At 34.3% G+C, this 17,672-nt stretch overlaps 2 protein-coding genes across 2 annotated transcripts; both read left to right on the top strand.

Annotated features, from left to right (window-relative positions):
• Positions 1 to 286: 286 nt before the first annotated feature.
• On the top strand, positions 287 to 5,993 carry LOC139520375 (matrilin-2-like). The gene is made up of 6 exons (XM_071312962.1): positions 287 to 780; positions 1,336 to 1,387; positions 1,851 to 2,429; positions 2,816 to 3,823; positions 4,128 to 4,712; positions 5,093 to 5,993. Exons 1-6 carry the CDS (start codon positions 745 to 747, stop codon positions 5,644 to 5,646), a joined length of 2,814 nt encoding a protein of 937 aa, XP_071169063.1. The 5' UTR covers positions 287 to 744; the 3' UTR covers positions 5,647 to 5,993.
• Positions 5,994 to 11,904: 5,911 nt separating this feature from the next.
• Positions 11,905 to 17,104, top strand: LOC139521500 (uncharacterized). Its single transcript, XM_071314974.1, has 2 exons — positions 11,905 to 12,711; positions 13,154 to 17,104. The coding sequence occupies exons 1-2, from the start codon at positions 11,905 to 11,907 to the stop codon at positions 17,102 to 17,104; spliced, it is 4,758 nt and encodes a 1,585-aa protein (XP_071171075.1).
• The last annotated feature ends 568 nt before the right edge of the window (positions 17,105 to 17,672 follow it).

The raw sequence follows: 17,672 nt of genomic DNA, 5'->3' as shown, positions 1-17,672 counted from the left end.
AATAGATTCAAAGACAATCATCATTTGCGTGGTTGGAGCATAGTTCCTATCATTGCAGAAGAATTTCAAAAATAAGTTTTCTAATAGTAAACAGCAATATTGTTCCAATTATCAAGCAATGTGTTTATGATAAATATCAGAATTATGTGTACCGCGCCTGAAAAACGTGTTGAAGATGGCATGTGGATGTTATTTTGATGTTTTTTTTGTGACAAGCTGCAATTATCTACTTGAAGAAGTGATTCTGATTTAGATCTTTACGTCATATGACAAATATGCGATCTTTGTAGTGGTATTAAATTATATCTGTTACTTGAGCAATTGTGCATCACTGTCTGATGCTGTGCATGAATGATCAGTATGTCAATAGCTTCCATATACAGAATTTACATCTGTGAAAACTGCTAACAACGCTTGTAAACATTATTTATGACAAATTTTTGTGGGTGTGCATCATGCTTAAAATTTTAAGTAGCATAACATCCATTCATGACATACATCTTATTATCTTTGACAACAAGTACGGAAGCTGAATGATTGTTTTTGATGATAGTAACGTTACGTATCGTCAAAGCTATGTGACCCCCATTGTGGTTGTCTATAAAAGAGTAGCCGTAAAAATGAAATGGATTAAAGGAAGACATAGCTCACAATAAACACGCAAGGCCAATATACAAACATCAGACTGCTAGAAGGAATAAGAGGGACCAAACCACAACTGTTTGATATTGGATAATTTTCATTATGCATTTGTTAATTTTCATTACATTGTTTTTATCGGTATGTATAAATATAATTTAACTATTTTTAAGATTTAATTTAAGTAATTTTATAATAGAAAAATATAACGCAAAGAATAAATATTAAAAATATTTGTTAAGCAGAACTGATAAAATTGAAGCAAACTTTACAACAATTTACGTTAAACAAAATGATAATCAATCGAAATGCAGTTCAAGTCTTGTATATTTGATATATTTCAAAATTGCGGTGTAAAAGTTTTTTCTTCAAAAATTGCGGTTACTGCCATCTTTTGTCAGTGTTTTCTCTAGCGGAGAAAACAGACCATTTACCTTTTACAAATATGTGGACTTTGCATTATGTCAAACATATTTCAAAGCAATATTTATATATTCTTTGATATTCACATTTGCATGTTCAGACATTTTATTACGATTTTATTGTATTAGCGGTTTTTGTTTCATATTGTATTATGCGGTTTATGTTTCATATTATATTATGCGGTTTGTGTTTCATATCATATTATGCGGTTTGTGTTCCGTATTGTATTACGCGGTTTGTGTTCCATATTGTATATTGCGGTTTATTTTTCAGATTGTGCATGTACACGGACAGGAAACTACAACGATCGACCGAGAAAGACAAGGTATAGTTTTCAAATATTTTATTACTAAAATTTATATAGTTCCCAGACAGATATTTACTGTATTTGAGTAGAAACTGATTTTTTGGTTTTTTTCTTCATTAATATATGACTACATATTAAATGCTACAATATACTTTCATATATATTCGTAATGTTCATGGCGTCCATTGTTTTCATTATTTCGTGGTGATGTTTTGTTTTTAACGGAATAGTTAATTGTTTTAAGTTTAAAATGAAAATTAAAATACAAAATCAATTATTGGTTTACCTTCTAACTGAGAAAAGTAAATAAGGTTATTCTTAATAAATTTTTTTAATCAAACCATTGTCTTTTGAAACACTATAGGTACATTTGAAAGTTGAGTTAAATTACTTATTTTAGATACCTTTGTCCTTTCATAGTTCATAAATGTTTAAGTTTACTTCATGACATAGTTCTAACTTATTTTTTTATATTTTTCAGCTTACATATGTGCCAATTCAGTACTAGACTTAGTGTTTGTTCTTGATTCATCTGCCAGCATCTGGGAACCAGACTTCTATAGACAAATCAAGTTCGTAGAAAACATAGTGAAACAATTTGAAATAGGACCTGCCTACACACAAGTAGGGGCTGTCACATACGGTCAAACATATTGGCACAAATTTCATCTAAATAGATTTAACCAAAAGAAACCCCTTCTGCAAGCCATCAAACGTATTCGATACAGACCTGGCTCTTACACAAACACTGGGGATGCTATTAAATATATGAACGAGGAAATGTTTACAGAAAACCATGGAGACAGATTTTTGAGTAGAAACATAGCCGTAGTTATCACTGACGGACGATCCCAGGAGAAAAATAAAACAAGGGAAATGGCATTGGCCGCACAAAGAAGGGGAATTAAAATGTTTGCTATTGGAGTTGGAAAAAAAGTTTCACAAAGAGAACTTCAGAATATAGCTAGTGACCCAGACTGGGAACATGTATTTGAAGTCGATAATTACAAAGCACTCGATTCTATCAAAGACACACTCACATCAAGAACATGTTATGAACGTAAGTAAAATTACTCTGGAATGTTCCGTAAAGCTTAATTTTATTTATCACGATTCTCATTAATTGAAACGTATGTTTGAATGAAAACTTCAAATTAAAAGTAAAAAAATATGGAATGATTGCCAATGAAACAACTATTCACTGAGACCAATTGACTTAGCAATTATGTGCATGTTCAAATTATTGAAAATATCGTCTGACTAATTTTTCAATTTATATTGTTCTTCATATATCTATATCAAGGGTTAGCACTTAAAATACTATACGCAAACAGCAAACTGGGTTGTCTCTGCATTTTATTGTAGTTATTTTTTTTAAGTATTTTTCAACATTTGTAGTTGATATACATGGATACAGGTTTTGATTGCTCGTAATTCTATTTATAGTAACAACTGCTGGACCGCCGGCAACAACACCAACACCCGCACCTCCAGTTAACGTATGGGATGAAAATAATAGGAGAATAATACACACAACTCGGTGGAACCGTACTACCATTACTAAATGGACAGAAGAGGACGAACTATTGAGGCGTTTGGAGGAGGAGAGACAATTAAGAGAACAAGAGGAACAAAGAAGATTACGAGATCTCGAAGAGCAAAGAAGATTAAACGAAATTGAAAACGAACAAAGAAGATTACAAGAATTAGAAAATGAACAAAGAAGATTAAGAGAGTTTAACGCAGAACAACAGAGACTTCGTGATCTTGCCGAACAAAATAGACTAAGAGCATTAGATACAGAACAACAGAGACTTCGTGATATTGCCGAACAAAATAGACTAAGAGCATTAGAAGCTGAACAACAGAGACTTCGTGATCTTGCCGAACAAAATAGACTAAGAGCATTAGAGGCAGAACAACAAAGACTTAGAGATCTTGACGAACAAAATAGATTAAGAGCATCAGAAGCAGAAAAACAGAGACTTCGAGATCTTGAAGACGAACACCGAAGACGTATGTTATTAGGAGAAGATCAAAGACGACAGAACGAATTAGAAGACCAACGTCTACGAGAACAAGAACAAGAACGTAACCGATTAGAGGCAGAGAAAAGGAGACTGTTGGATTTAGAAGCAGATCGTGTGCGCCGACAAGAAGAAGCAGATCGTCTACGTAGAGAACAAGAAGCGGAAAGACTTCGTCGAGAACAAGAAGCAGATCGCATACGAAGAGAACAGGAAGCAGAAAGAAGACGTAAGCTTTTGGAGGATGAAATGAGACGAAGACAACTTCCGTTCGGTAATGCCAATCGTTGGGGAGTAAACGGATTAGGTTTATTCAATAACGGGAGAAGAAATGGCAATATGGAGCTTACCAGCAGGGATAAACCTGATATGACTTTTGTTGTACCCGAATCTGCTAATGGTGTGGACTACAAAAAACTGTTTGGTCGTAAGTACTTTTTCTAATTCAGGTCATGGAAACGATATTAATGCTCGTGCATCAAATATATTTAATTAAACTTGTTATACTATCATCCGTTCATGTTTGTATATTCAAATACCTAAGCTTTTAATATTCAATTTAAGGAATCAAATCACTGACCGTAAATATTGATGCTCCAATTTTTTTCCAGAAACTTGAAAAATTTGATTGCTTGTTTCCGGTTGATAACGAATTATTTCTTGTATTTAAACTTTGAGTTATCTTTCTTACGTTATATTTGAAAGAATATAGATTTTTTTTCTAATTTTAGGTTGCAATGATAAGCCTGCAGATATTTACTTTGTTATGGATTCTTCATCGAGCATAGGTCGACAAAATTATAAGAAGCAAAAAAGTTTCCTAGTAAATCTTGTTAGGAAGTTTGACATTGGTTCTGATAAAACGAGAGTAGGAGTTATCCCCTTTAGCAACGATTACCGGGTTGCTGTACCATTGGGATTGATTAATGACATTGGCGGTTTGTCAAAAGCTATACATAACATCCCATACACTAGAGGAGGAACACACACAGCAGCAGCCCTCAAGTACGTAAAGAATTTCGGTTTCGCATCTGGTACATCTCGACAAAATGCTGCCCAGATTGTTATAGTATTAACAGATGGCTATTCCCGAGACCCGGAATCAACTAAACATGAGGCGAAAAAACTTCACGATGCTGGAATTAACACCTTTGTCATTGGAATCGGAGACGGTATTGACATGGAAGAACTCCGAAGCATTGCCAGTGAACCTAATGACAAACATCTATTCCTTGTTGACGACTTTAATGCACTAGACTCTATCAAAGACCTGTTAGTATCCAGAGCCTGTGACATTCCAGCCAATAGCATTGTTGGTGAGTAGACAACTATATTGTCAAGAAGCAAGCTAAGAATTATATCTGAAAAAAAAAGAACATAACAAACAGAATGTAAAATCATTCCAAATAGGAGAAAGTTACCGCAAAATTATATACAAAATCCGAACGAAAAAAATACAACCTATATGATCCTATATGTAAAAATAAAAAAATCGTTTTTATTGTCATAAGTGGTAAAGGTTTTATTCGAATGCTGGCACATTGATCTTAATCAACAGTACACTACACCTAAATTTCTATACATTCTACATTTATTAGTAATGAGGATAACAAAAAAAATACAGTTGGTTTTTTTTTGGGGGGGGAGGGATTTGTTTACTATTCAAATACTTACATTGAACTATATTCATTTACAGTTTGCCAAACAGCTGGACCAATGGACATTGTATTCATGTACGACACCTTGAATTTAGGAAGTGAAAGAACTGACAGTATTGCAAATTTTATTTTTAAAGTGGTCGATGTTTTCGATCAACAAGCATTTAATAATATTATGGTACGTCGTTATATTGACTACTGCCCTATCGATACACAAACATCACTGATGCTACCTCGAGATTTCCTCAGTCTAAGAGGAGAAGTTCGTCCAGGAATGTATGACATATTGAAAAAGTTTATGACAGGAGTTCAAAACAAAGAATATAACAATGCAAGACCTGTAGGGATAACATTCATTGATAGCAAGTTAGATGATGTTGAAACAATTTTACCATATATCAAATCTATCTCAGACACCAATATATTTGCAGTGGTTATCGGTCCTGAACCAAAATTTAACACTTCCGATATGCGCAATGTGTTGCTTGTACCGTCATACGAGGCTCTTGATGAGTTGGTTAGACTTTTCTTGCGTCACTTTTGCACAACATTGTCTAACGTTAATTTGAATACTGTACCAGCATTGTTGTAAAAAAAATACATATTTACTCCTGTTTAAAAAAAAATGTGATCTCCCATTTTGTTTTGAAAGTGGTGTATTGTCACATTTGAAGTACACTTGAAACAATTGATCATTATTGGTCAAAGCACAAAATTGTTCCCTTTCCCATGTTTCTTCAATTTTCAATGTGTTTGTAAATATGTAACGAAGAATTATTTTATTTTGTTTATATGATAATTTTGATTAGTTTTACCAGTTATTTATGCAACCTGTGATTCATAATAATTCCATGGTAAACATTATGAAATTATCAATTTTTATATATTTTTATATGTGATATATTTTTTTATATTGTGAATAAAGTTATTTTTAATAAATTGGTTTGGTATTTATAGATTCTGTATACAACTCTGTGTTCTTGTTTGATGGAGTCGTACATTCTCTAGCGGATTCTACGACATTTTAATTTGGAGAGCGAAATAACTATCGGTCATTCACAAAAACTCAGCATTGCTGCCGTATATTCACTTTTTGGGAGATGATCTCTTAGTCCCATTTTATCATATAAAAAACAACGGCTATGAATTATAAAGTTAAACATAATTGTGTACTAGGATAAGCACATTATACAGTTACTGTCGAAAAATATAAAATTCTATTTTGTAATTTGTCCCAGCTACGAAACAGGAGAAATACCTGGTTATCTTCACATTTGTCTTATTTCTTTACTTAGAAGACCGTCCAAACATATTTCAAAATACTTTTTGACAACACACAAACATTCTTTATATCAAAATGTCTCATTACAAAAAGTTGAAAATGGTTTCCAGAAAGGTTTAATAATTATGGCTAACTGGAACACACAAAACAAAAATACAATAAGGAAGTGTGGTATCATTACCAATTAATGACACAGTTATAGGTCACTGTACATCCTTCAACAGTGAGTAACATCTTATTCAACATTGCATGTTATAAGTATAGTATAAGAGGCCCCAACATGACTGAAGTACAAAACAAGAAAGAACCAAAAACATGATATACTGCAACACAGACAAAATGTTTAACCCCGCCACATTCTGCATGTATGTGCCTATCCCAAATCAAGAGGCTGTAAATCAGTGATTGCCGAGTGTTGGTGTGTTACATATTTGTTTTTCGTTCATTTTTTGTACATTATTAAGGCCGTTAGTTTTATCGTTTGAATTGTTCTACATTTTTAAAAAAAAATTGCGTTTTAATTGAACATACTGTTTATCCATATGCTATATATATAAAAAAGAAGATGTGGTATGATTGCCAATGAGACAACTGTCCACAAGAGATCAAAATGACATTAACAACTATAGGTCACCGTACGGCCTTCTACAATGAGCAAAGCCCATACCGCAAAGTCGGCTATAAAAGGCCCGATATGACAACGTAAAACAATTCTAAGCATATTTTAACATATAAAAACAGTAATATGCAATTATCGTCAACAGTATCGAAAGTGACACGATATGAACTTGTACCAATATTTAAATTGCATAATGCATAAAAAGTATAAAAGGAATCACCAAAAAAATTGCACAGCACAACGTACCACACAAACCAGACAAACCCGACTCCTAAAAATCTTTAAACCATAAAAACAAAGACAAACGACAACGAACAATACATGGTCCTGATAGCTTGACTTTGTAAGGCACTTGCAGTAATTGAATTAAGCTAGCTTTCAGGTGCGAAAAAAAATTCGTGTTTGACTATCTAGAAAGACTATTAAAATGTGCTCACTAGCACAGGAAGTTGGCTTAGTAGCTTTAGCTTTCTTTAAAGATAAACCCCTTATAAAACAATAAAAAAAAATCTGATGCAAAACTCCTAACATATTTCAAATTGGCAGTTTTTGTGAGAGGCTACTGATAATTGGAAACCTTCATACCATAGAAAAAAGAACAATTTTCACTGAGCTAGTGTTAGAAGGTCCTGCCTGTAACCTTTGACTTTTCCCGAGTGTAAATATAAAATGTTTGCAATGCGCAAGTTCTAATTTACTTATTTACTATACAGCTGAAATGATAAATACCGTATTTTGTTTTTACTTCAAACACTGTTGACAAACAAAATGCTGCAAAAGACTGTAAACATTTTAAATTAATTAACTAATATTTTTAAGGTATTTGATAATTGAAATTTCTAAATTTTGAATCAATATAGTCAGGTGACCGGTTATCCTACTTCATACATTGACATACATGTAGATATTTTTGTTTTAAATTCCGATGTCATGAATGTATCTTTTGTGGTGTTATAATCTTCTCCAACTTCATTCTTTATTTGTCTTTCTTAAGTCTTTTTATTCGAGCGTCACTGAGGGGTCTTTTGTAGACCAGACACGCGCCTGCGGAATTTATCCGGCCAAACAGTATATCCGTCTGCATCTCCAATCCACATATCCTCCAATACCCTACATCACTGTATTTCTTTTATTATTTACAGTACATCGCGGTATTCGACACCTTCAGTTGTATTATTTATTAATGTACTTATTTCTATTTTTCATTGTAACAATTTTCTGAGCATTGTCTTTAATAAAACTTTAACAATCATTAACTTCACCTAAAATTAATCTGGTAAAGACGTTAAGATATGAAATGTACATTGAGATCGTTTCCTCACGAATCTTTTGGAAACCACCCACTGGTTAAAGAGGAGTAACTGTAAATAAGCAAATGAAAATAGATAAATTTAGCAATGTAAAATATATATAAGTAAACTATCCATGAAGCTAGCAGTAATATAAAGCTCTGACTAATTTTCTACTCGTTCTGAGATTCGAAAAACAAAGAAAAAAATATTATTGTGAATTTTAAAACAAAAGAGTATGATATTAAATGCACCACTGCAATTAATGTGTGAAACAATTATGTCATGATTCATTGCATTTTAATCCAAAATTAATCTGCTTTGATTTTCTTTATTTCAACGTAAATTGAGAAAGGACAATATATATTTGAGTCATTGTTAAGCCCTTTTATGATAGATATGACATGGAATACAATTATATGTTTGATTTCAAAGCTCATTTCCTCTCGAGTGCTGGAGTTCGTGGGTTTGATACCTGGCTTGGTTAAATAAATGACTAATACCGACAAGCACAAGTTGTTGCAAGATAAGAGCAAAGCTTAATTGGCTTTGAGTCAAAATAATGTGTCCGGTCGGCTGACGTGTCTTCCTGTAGACTGTTACCTTGTATGCAAATACCTTAAAATCCGACTCGGTGTATGTTTTTGTCTTATGTACAAAGCATGGTAAACTATACATGCATTTCCAAGGTCAATGTTGATATGCATGTTGTTTTTTTTTTTCTCGCTTGATTTTTTTTCTTCACATTTACTCATATCGTTGTCAATTTAAACTGATTATAAGTTATGGGTTTTATTAATTGTACCATATCTCCTTGATCTTATTTGTGATACTTACCTTCGGATGTTCAATAGTCTTCAGTCAATCAATCTTCCCGTTTCCTCCTAAAGCACAAAGGGAGATAACTTTTGATACTGTATATTATTTGAAAGTATTATAATACTACCACATTCAACTCCCTTTCATAAAATAAAAGTGTAAAGTGCAAGTCGAACTTTGCGAAATCAATAAAAGTGCAACAGCACTATAAAAAGAAGACAAATTAGATATTTTGTAAACAGGTCAAAATGAATTATTTCAGTTGTCATGTTAACTTTCGTATTAGCAGACACACATACACATTACAGCAATTGAATGTATTTTTACAAAAAGGAAAGCATGTATAATATAGGATAATCGGGTACAACCAGACAGAACTATATATGCATTAACATTATGTATTCTTATATAACATACATTTCCATTCTTATTACATGCATATAACTGGTTGCTATCCCGTATCCGAAAAAAGTTATACTTTCTCATTTCTATACAACAACACTACACAAAGTTATACAGTGGGGACAGGAGTACTTCATATTACCTAATAACAAATAAAAGAAGATTGAGCTTTTATTGATTGTTACATCATCATTTTTTGTCAATTTACGGTACTTAGACCGCGGCGTCGGTAACTATTGTCTTAATATGATTATAACTGATTAAGTAAATAGAATTACATAATATAATTTCAATATACACATTAGTAGCCCATTTTAGCATACTTATTCAACTAAAGGAACAAGTAACAGGTGCAAGGTTACAAAGACCTGACCCTTCAAATAAACAAATAAAATATAATTATTTTGGAATACTTTATTTATACCTTTTTGACTGCACACAACGATTAAAATGAGTACTATTAAACATATTTCTGAGATATCAACCTGGTTACTCAAACAACATGTGAATTTGTTTACCTTGAAATGTTCAGGTGTTTATGATTTTGTTAATCTGTTAATGTTTATATATCTCAAGATAACCACGAAAACAATTCTTTTAATCATTAATTTGGTCAATGTTTTTATATCTCAAGAGAATCACGAAAACAATTCTGTGTATCAATTATCATGATAATAGGTATATCATGATGAGACCATGAATATATGATAATATTTTCTATTATATCCTTGGAGGTAAATTACTTCGTATTCCTTGTCAAAGTTTGATATATATCAAAGTTTTTTCGACAAAAAAATCGACCTTTACCTGTCTAGACTGTATAAAAAGTGCTCCATACAGCAGGACGCTAGCTAAGTAGCCTATGCTGTTAGCTCAACATATGTCCTTAAAAACATACTGAAATCTGATGCAAAACTCCTAACATATTTCAAATCGACAGTTTTGAGATGCTAGTGAGAACTTTTGCCGAGTTTAGATTTATAATTTTGCAATGTTTACAAGGCCGTAACTACCCTTGAGGCAAGTGAGGCAATTGCCTCACTAAAATTTCGACACTGATTATTTTTTTTTATACATATATACAAATAAAATAGTCTTTTGTTGTTCTGTCTCAACCTTAATTTCTATAACTTGTCATCCTTCCTTTAAACTATTCTTCCTGGATATAACTCAGCATCTCAACGGTAGATGTTTCTCGATTACATTAACCAAGTACATGAGTAACGATAATCATCATGGATCTCTGGTTAAAAACAGGCTCTAGCAGAAAAAGGAAAAGCGACACTGAAGGTAAAGAAGGAATAATTTTAGTATTTTTTTTTTGTGAACAGAGTCTGAGTATTGCATATAACCTCATTAGAATAATCCAAAAACGATAAGTAGACTGACAAATCAAGTACTGGGCATCGCAAGGGGCAGTCCTGTCTGTGTATTCATTTCTCTGTTCCACAAACTTTAATCTTTCTCTTTACAGATAAATAAAATATAAATAATATGAAACATGCATGGATTATTTTTTATCCATGTTTCTTTAACCTTAAAAATATCCCATATTCCAATTTGACATTATTGAGGAATGAAAGAACCTTTAACACAGGATTTTGTCTTTACTTATTCGGGACTACAGAATTTCGTTTCTTTATATTCGGGGTTTTGGAATCGGATACCCCAACCCATAACCTCTAAATTTATAGATTCTGGAACTAAAATACCACCGACTATTTCCAGAAATAATTTGAAATTACGGACCTACATGTAAACGTCAAAACTCCATTTTAATTCCCCTGTACCCATATCATATATACTTACTCTATAGATAGATCATATACATGTATCTTATCTCATTCTATCCCTAGTTTGTTTACTCTTTGTCAGCATACAAGCGAGTTTAATATTTTGTAACTGAGACTGTATGATGATGCTAGCCTTTATAGGAAAGCTTAATTCCCTTTTGCAAACAAAAATGTTACTACCGATGCTGCTACCGAATTGCTGATGGAGAAGGAATTGGAAGAAGACATTGATCATTGTGTTGATGATAATGTGCTACCTTTAGAAACACAGACTGCCCTGAAACGACTGAAATCTAGGAAAAGAGCATACATGAGTGGCGAGAGGTTGTGCGGTCTTGCCATGCTCCATGTTCATCGCGATAAGGATATCAGCAGACCAAAGTTATGATTCTAAAACAATTTGACTGAACCCACCATAGAAATAATTGGCAAACTCTATGTAAAGAATTGCGCTAATATTAACGTACCTTTTTGCGGTACGGCCACTATCTTTGTGACGTCGCGTAATTGTAATACTTTATGTTGTATTGAATAGAAACGTATAATGGCAGACGTAGTTCTATCTTTAACGCCTTAGTTAGCTTACGATCAAATACACAACGCAACGCAATAATCTACATTGGTGCCGTGACTTCAAACGGAGAGAATGGACATCAGCCGATTAAAATCCTTGAGAGCGGGGAACAAAGCAGCAGTAACAAAAGTTTTTAAAAAACTGGAGGAAGCCATCGGAGATTCAGAAATAGACACGGAGGAAGTATCAATATTGCTCGAAGCAATTGAGAAGAAAAAGAAGACGTTAGCCTCTATAGACGAACAGATATTAAATGCAGTCGAATCAGAAGATATAACAAATGAAATTCTTGAAACAGATGAGTATTATTTAGATTTAGAGGGTAAAATTCGAAAATTTAAAAAGTTCTTAAAACCCGTACCAAAAGCAGCATCTTCGATACTAGATTCAAGCGCACCAGAGTTTGTTCCGTACACAAACACATTTACTTACACAAGTCAGCAGTTATCTCAGTCAAGTTCGACCTCAAGTAATAACCATCGCCTACCAAAGCTATCTCTTTCCAATTTTAATGGAGACATTTTACAATGGCAATATTTCTGGGATTCATACGAGACCACGATTCATCACAATCACACATTAACTGACATTCAGAAATTTTCGTACTTGAACTCATTGCTTCAATTTGAAGCTGCAAACGTAATTTCAGGATTGACCATGACAAATCCAAACTACCACAAAGCAATTGAATTATTGAGAAACCGCTATGGCAAACCACATAAAATCATTAATGCATATATGAGAGCACTACTTGATATACCCGCACCACATGATACATTAGAAAGTTTGAGAACATTTCATGACAAATCAGAAGCTTACATACGGGGTCTAGAGTCTCTCGGACAATGTCAGGAAATGTACGGATCGTTATTGATACCAGTAATTCTCGGGAAGATACCGCATGAAGTACGAAAAAATATAACACGAGAAAACGGGAGCGACAGTTGGAATATTCAATCGCTTCGAAACGCGATAGGTAAAGAGATTTCTATTCAAGAGTCCGGATACGGAGATTATACACAGACGTATTCAACCGCAACACCTAGCGCAAATTTCATAACAGGCGTTAAACGAGTAACTACAGATAAACACAACAGACAAATCATTCAACTCGAATCGGAAGAAACAATGCACATATTGTGACGGAAACCACTGGCCTAACGAATGTAAAGATGTCATAGATCACGATAAAAGAGTAGCCATTATAAAAGAAAAGAGGTTATGCTTTAATTGTTTAGGTAAGCATAAAATAGCCGATTGCAAATCCAAGAATACGTGTAAGTGTTGCCACCGGAAGCATCACTCTTCATTATGTAAACAGAACTTGTACTCAAATAAACATCATATTGAAACTGAACAATCGCAAAACAAAGTAGACACAGAAACTTCTATGTTGTATACCGCTAGCGAAGAAAGGTCCACTGTTTTACTGAAAACCGCATTCAGTCCAGTCGTTCACAAAAATACATGTATAGATGCAAGAATACTCTTTGACGAGGGAGCTCAGCGTTCGTTTATAACCGAAGAACTAGCAGCTAAATTGAACATTAAAAAAGAAGGGTCTGAAACATTAAGTATAGCTACATTTGGAAGTACTACGAAAAAGGTGAGAAATCTTGACAAAACAACAATTAATCTTAAGTCTACCGAAGGAGAATTAATTCCTATTAAAGTTTTAATTGTACCAACCATTGCTTCACCACTTCAAACTCACAACATAGGAATAACGCAGAAGTTTTCATATTTACGTGGTCTACAATTAGCACACCCAGTCATGGATGGAGAGCAATTTGAAATATCCTTATTAATTGGAGGTGATTTTTACTGGGACATAGTTCAAGACAAAATAGTGCGTGGAAACGGTCCAACCGCAGTTAGCTCGAAAATTGGATATTTACTTTCCGGTCCTGTCCCTACACGAGCCAGTAATGCATCTTTCTCAATGATGAATATACTAGTATGTCACAAACAAGAAGAGTGCGATCTTGAAAAATTTTGGAAGCTTGAATCGTTGGGAATTGACGCTAAAGAACAAAATGATCCAGACCTAGCTGAATCAATTGAAAATTACTTACAAACCTCCATTACGAAGAAAAATAATAAGTATGTTACGAAATTACCATGGAGAGAGAATGCGCCAGAACTACCGACAAATGAAGGCATCGCAAAACGCAGAACGGAAAGCGTTATTCGTCGCCTTAAGAAGGATCCCGAGATGTTCCGAAAGTATGGTGAGATAATTACAGACCAAGAAAAAAGAGGATTCATTGAAAAGGTATATGATGAAAGTACATGCACAAACAAGGTTCATTACATTCCGCATCATCCCGTAAAAAAGGATTCAGTCACCACCCCGATACGCATAGTATATAACTGTAGCTGTAGAGCGAACGACAGTAGTCCTTGTCTTAACGATTGCCTAGCAACATATCCACCAATTATGACTGATCTGACGGAGATATTAGTACGCTTTAGAATGTATAAATATGCAGTTACAGCAGATATTGAAAAAGCATTTTTGCATATTGAATTAGATGTTAATGACAGAGATGTCACAAGATTTTATTGGTTAGAGAATCCCATGGACACAGAAAGCCGTTTGATTACTTACCGGTTTAAGGTTGTACTTTTCGGCGCCACCTGTTCGCCATTCATGTTAAGCGCCACGCTAATGAAACATTTTAGAGACAATCCGTCAACTACATCAACAGAATTACAGAGAAATGTATACGTGGATAACGTTCTGACCAGTTTTACAGATAAACAGTCACTTTTGAAATTCTACACGGAGTCAAGAAAATTATTGTCAGAGGCAGGATTCAACTTACGGTCTTGGAATTCTAATAGTACGGAATTACAGAACGTTGCAGGACGAGACAAGATCGGCGACAATGACGACATAGTCAAAATTTTAGGCATGAGATGGGATATGGAATCCGACGATTTGAAATTTCAACAGATTGAATTTATGGAAAAAGACAAAATGATAACAAAGCGTGAGGTTTTGCGCACATCGTCCAGAATTTTCGACCCCCTAGGATTAATCACGCCAATTACGGTAAAAGCTAAGCTGTTTATGCAAACTTTATTGAAGGCAAAGTTGGATTGGGATGAATGTTTGTCCGACGAACTGAGAAGTAAATGGCAGGTAATAGCTTTAGATATCGAGGAGGCTACCAAAACAGTATTTCCACGAATGTTAACGGAAGGAGTAATTAACGAGAAAACGTCGCTACATATTTTCACAGACGCCAGTCAGTTAGCATACGGAGCTTGTGCTTACTTAGTTACAGCAAATTCATCGGTCATCGTCATGGCTAAAAACAGAGTAGTACCCGTGAAACCGATTTCATTACCACGTTTAGAACTTATGGGCGCGCTTATCGGCGCCAGATTAGCAAAGCATCTTCTTAAAGTCATAACAACAGAACATGTGTATATGTGGAGCGATAGTCAAATTGTTTTGAGTTGGATTAAATCGTCAAAAAACTTAAAACCGTTCGTAGCAAATCGACTTAAAGAAATAAGAAAATTAACAGAGAATGCTGAATGGAATTATTGTCCAACAGATGACAATCCAGCTGATTACCTAACTCGCGGAATTTACGCTAAACAACTTTATAACAACAGCTTATGGATGAACGGTCCACAATGGATTTTAAATCGTGAGAATTGGCCGACATGGACGAGGAAAATTGAAGAATGCAGCACGATGATAACTGTTAGCGATGAAAAAACAGACGATAAAAGTACAAATGCTTTAACACAGACAATTTCATGTATAGATATACAACGATACAGCTCTTTAGAAAAAGCAATTAGAGTAACAGCATACGTCATGCGTTTTATACAGAATATACGGAATTCAAAAGATAAACGGTCAATCGGATTTATCAGTGTTGAGGAGCGATGTAAAGCATTAAAAGTTCTAATAATGACAGTACAACAGGAAACTTTTAAGGATGAAATTGAAAGCTTGAATTCATCTTCACAGACAAAAGTGCCACTTGTTCGACAACTTAAACTATATACAGACAAAAATGGATTACTACGTTGTACCGGGAGAATACAAAACGCACCTGTGAAGGAGAGTACTAAATATCCGTTGTTATTGCCAACACACCACAGTCTTACGTCCTTAATCGTAATGGATGCACACACAAAGACTTTACATGCCGGACTTAACAGTACAATCGCATATATTCAACAGAAATATTGGATACCGAGAATAAGGCAGTGCGTAAAATCACAAATTCGTAAATACGTTCAATGCATTAAAATATCAGGAATGCCTTATAGCGCACCCGATCCGCCACCGCTACCTAAAGATCGAGTCAACTACGATTATCCTTTTTCAGTAACCGGCGTTGATTTCACAGGAGCTTTGTATACAAAAGGAAAACACAACGAATTAAGCAAAACATATATTTGTTTATTCACTTGCGCCGCTACACGAGCTATACACTTGGAGATAGTCACAGATTTAACCGAGGAGTCTTTCATGCTTGCTTTTAAAAGATTTGTCGCTAGGAGATCTACACCAAGGATTATGTTGTCCGATAATGCAACAACCTTCAAGGCAGCCGCCGAAAAGATTACAAGATCAAGCAAAGACAACCGAATACAAGAAAAACTTGCCGATCAAGGAACGGAGTGGAAATTCATACCCAACCGAGCACCGTGGTTTGGAGGCTTTTGGGAACGCCTAATTGGACTCACGAAAAAGTCAATTAAAGCAATACTAGGAAAGTCATGTGTCACTACGGAAATGTTGAATACAATTGTAATCGAAATCGAGGGAACTCTAAACAATCGTCCGATAACTCACATTTCTACTGATATTAAAGATCCCGAACCGCTGACGCCAGCGCACCTTTTATATGGTCGTCGACTTGACAACCAATCGGAACAGAATATTGACAGTGCTACTTCCGAAGATTTGCACGTGAAACTCAATAAAAATTTACAGAGAAATAATGAACTAATCAACCATTTTCGCTCAAGATGGAAACACGAATATCTGACGTCACTCCGTAAATTTCACCGTACATCTGGAAGAAACGAACAAACAATACAAATAGGTGACATTGTACAAGTACACAATGACACAAATCGTATAATGTGGAAATTAGCAGTTGTACAAGATTTAGTTCGTGGAAAGGATGGACTCATTCGATCAACTGTTATCAAGACCGACACAGGAATCACCAACCGTCCGATTGTGAAGCTCTATCCGTTGGAAATACGCAGTACACATGATGACAGTGAATGAACTTTTCTGCCCTGGAGAACTTTTCTGCCCTGGAGAAATTAGTGGATGTATAGACTGTTCAATTAACTCCAGCTATTATATAGACTTGTAAAAGTGTTAAATTATTCAGACGTGAACAGTTAAAATACTATTGAGAGACTTTAAATATGATTTTATTTCTTTTTATGTCACAATTTACGAATTTTTCATATTGTATTTCAAATTTAAGTTAAATATCATTTTCTGCGGCCCCAGAATGTAAAGAATTGCGCTAATATTAACGTACCTTTTTGCGGTACGGCCACTATCTTTGTGACGTCGCGTAATTGTAATACTTTATGTTGTATTGAATAGAAACGTATAATGGCAGACTTAGTTCTATCTTTAACGCCTTAGTTAGCTTACGATCAAATACACAACGCAACGCAATAATCTACACTCTACTGAATCGATGTTTGTTCTATGTTCTGGCGGCAGATTTAAATTGATATTTGGATGATTATCTTACATACAAATTCAAATAAAGTTGTTAAAAATTTGGTATTAGTAAAAGTCTTTAAATATGAACAATTTATATAAAAACTGTCCA

The sequence above is a fragment of the Mytilus edulis genome, chromosome 4 (genome assembly GCF_963676685.1).
Source record: "Mytilus edulis chromosome 4, xbMytEdul2.2, whole genome shotgun sequence".
Taxonomy (NCBI): Eukaryota; Metazoa; Mollusca; class Bivalvia; order Mytilida; family Mytilidae; genus Mytilus; species Mytilus edulis.
This window is presented reverse-complemented; position numbering and strand designations above follow the sequence as displayed.

Bases quoted from the DNA above. Each gene is read 5' to 3' on its own strand.
- LOC139521500 (XM_071314974.1), top strand. From the start codon at position 11,905: ATGGACATCAGCCGATTAAAATCCTTGAGAGCGGGGAACAAAGCAGCA. The intron at 12,712-13,153 runs GTAATTCTCGGG...TTATGTAAACAG, and splicing joins ACGGATCGTTATTGATACCA to AACTTGTACTCAAATAAACA.
- LOC139520375 (XM_071312962.1), top strand. From the start codon at position 745: ATGCATTTGTTAATTTTCATTACATTGTTTTTATCG. The intron at 1,388-1,850 runs GTATAGTTTTCA...TATATTTTTCAG, and splicing joins GATCGACCGAGAAAGACAAG to CTTACATATGTGCCAATTCA. The intron at 2,430-2,815 runs GTAAGTAAAATT...TTCTATTTATAG, and splicing joins ATCAAGAACATGTTATGAAC to TAACAACTGCTGGACCGCCG.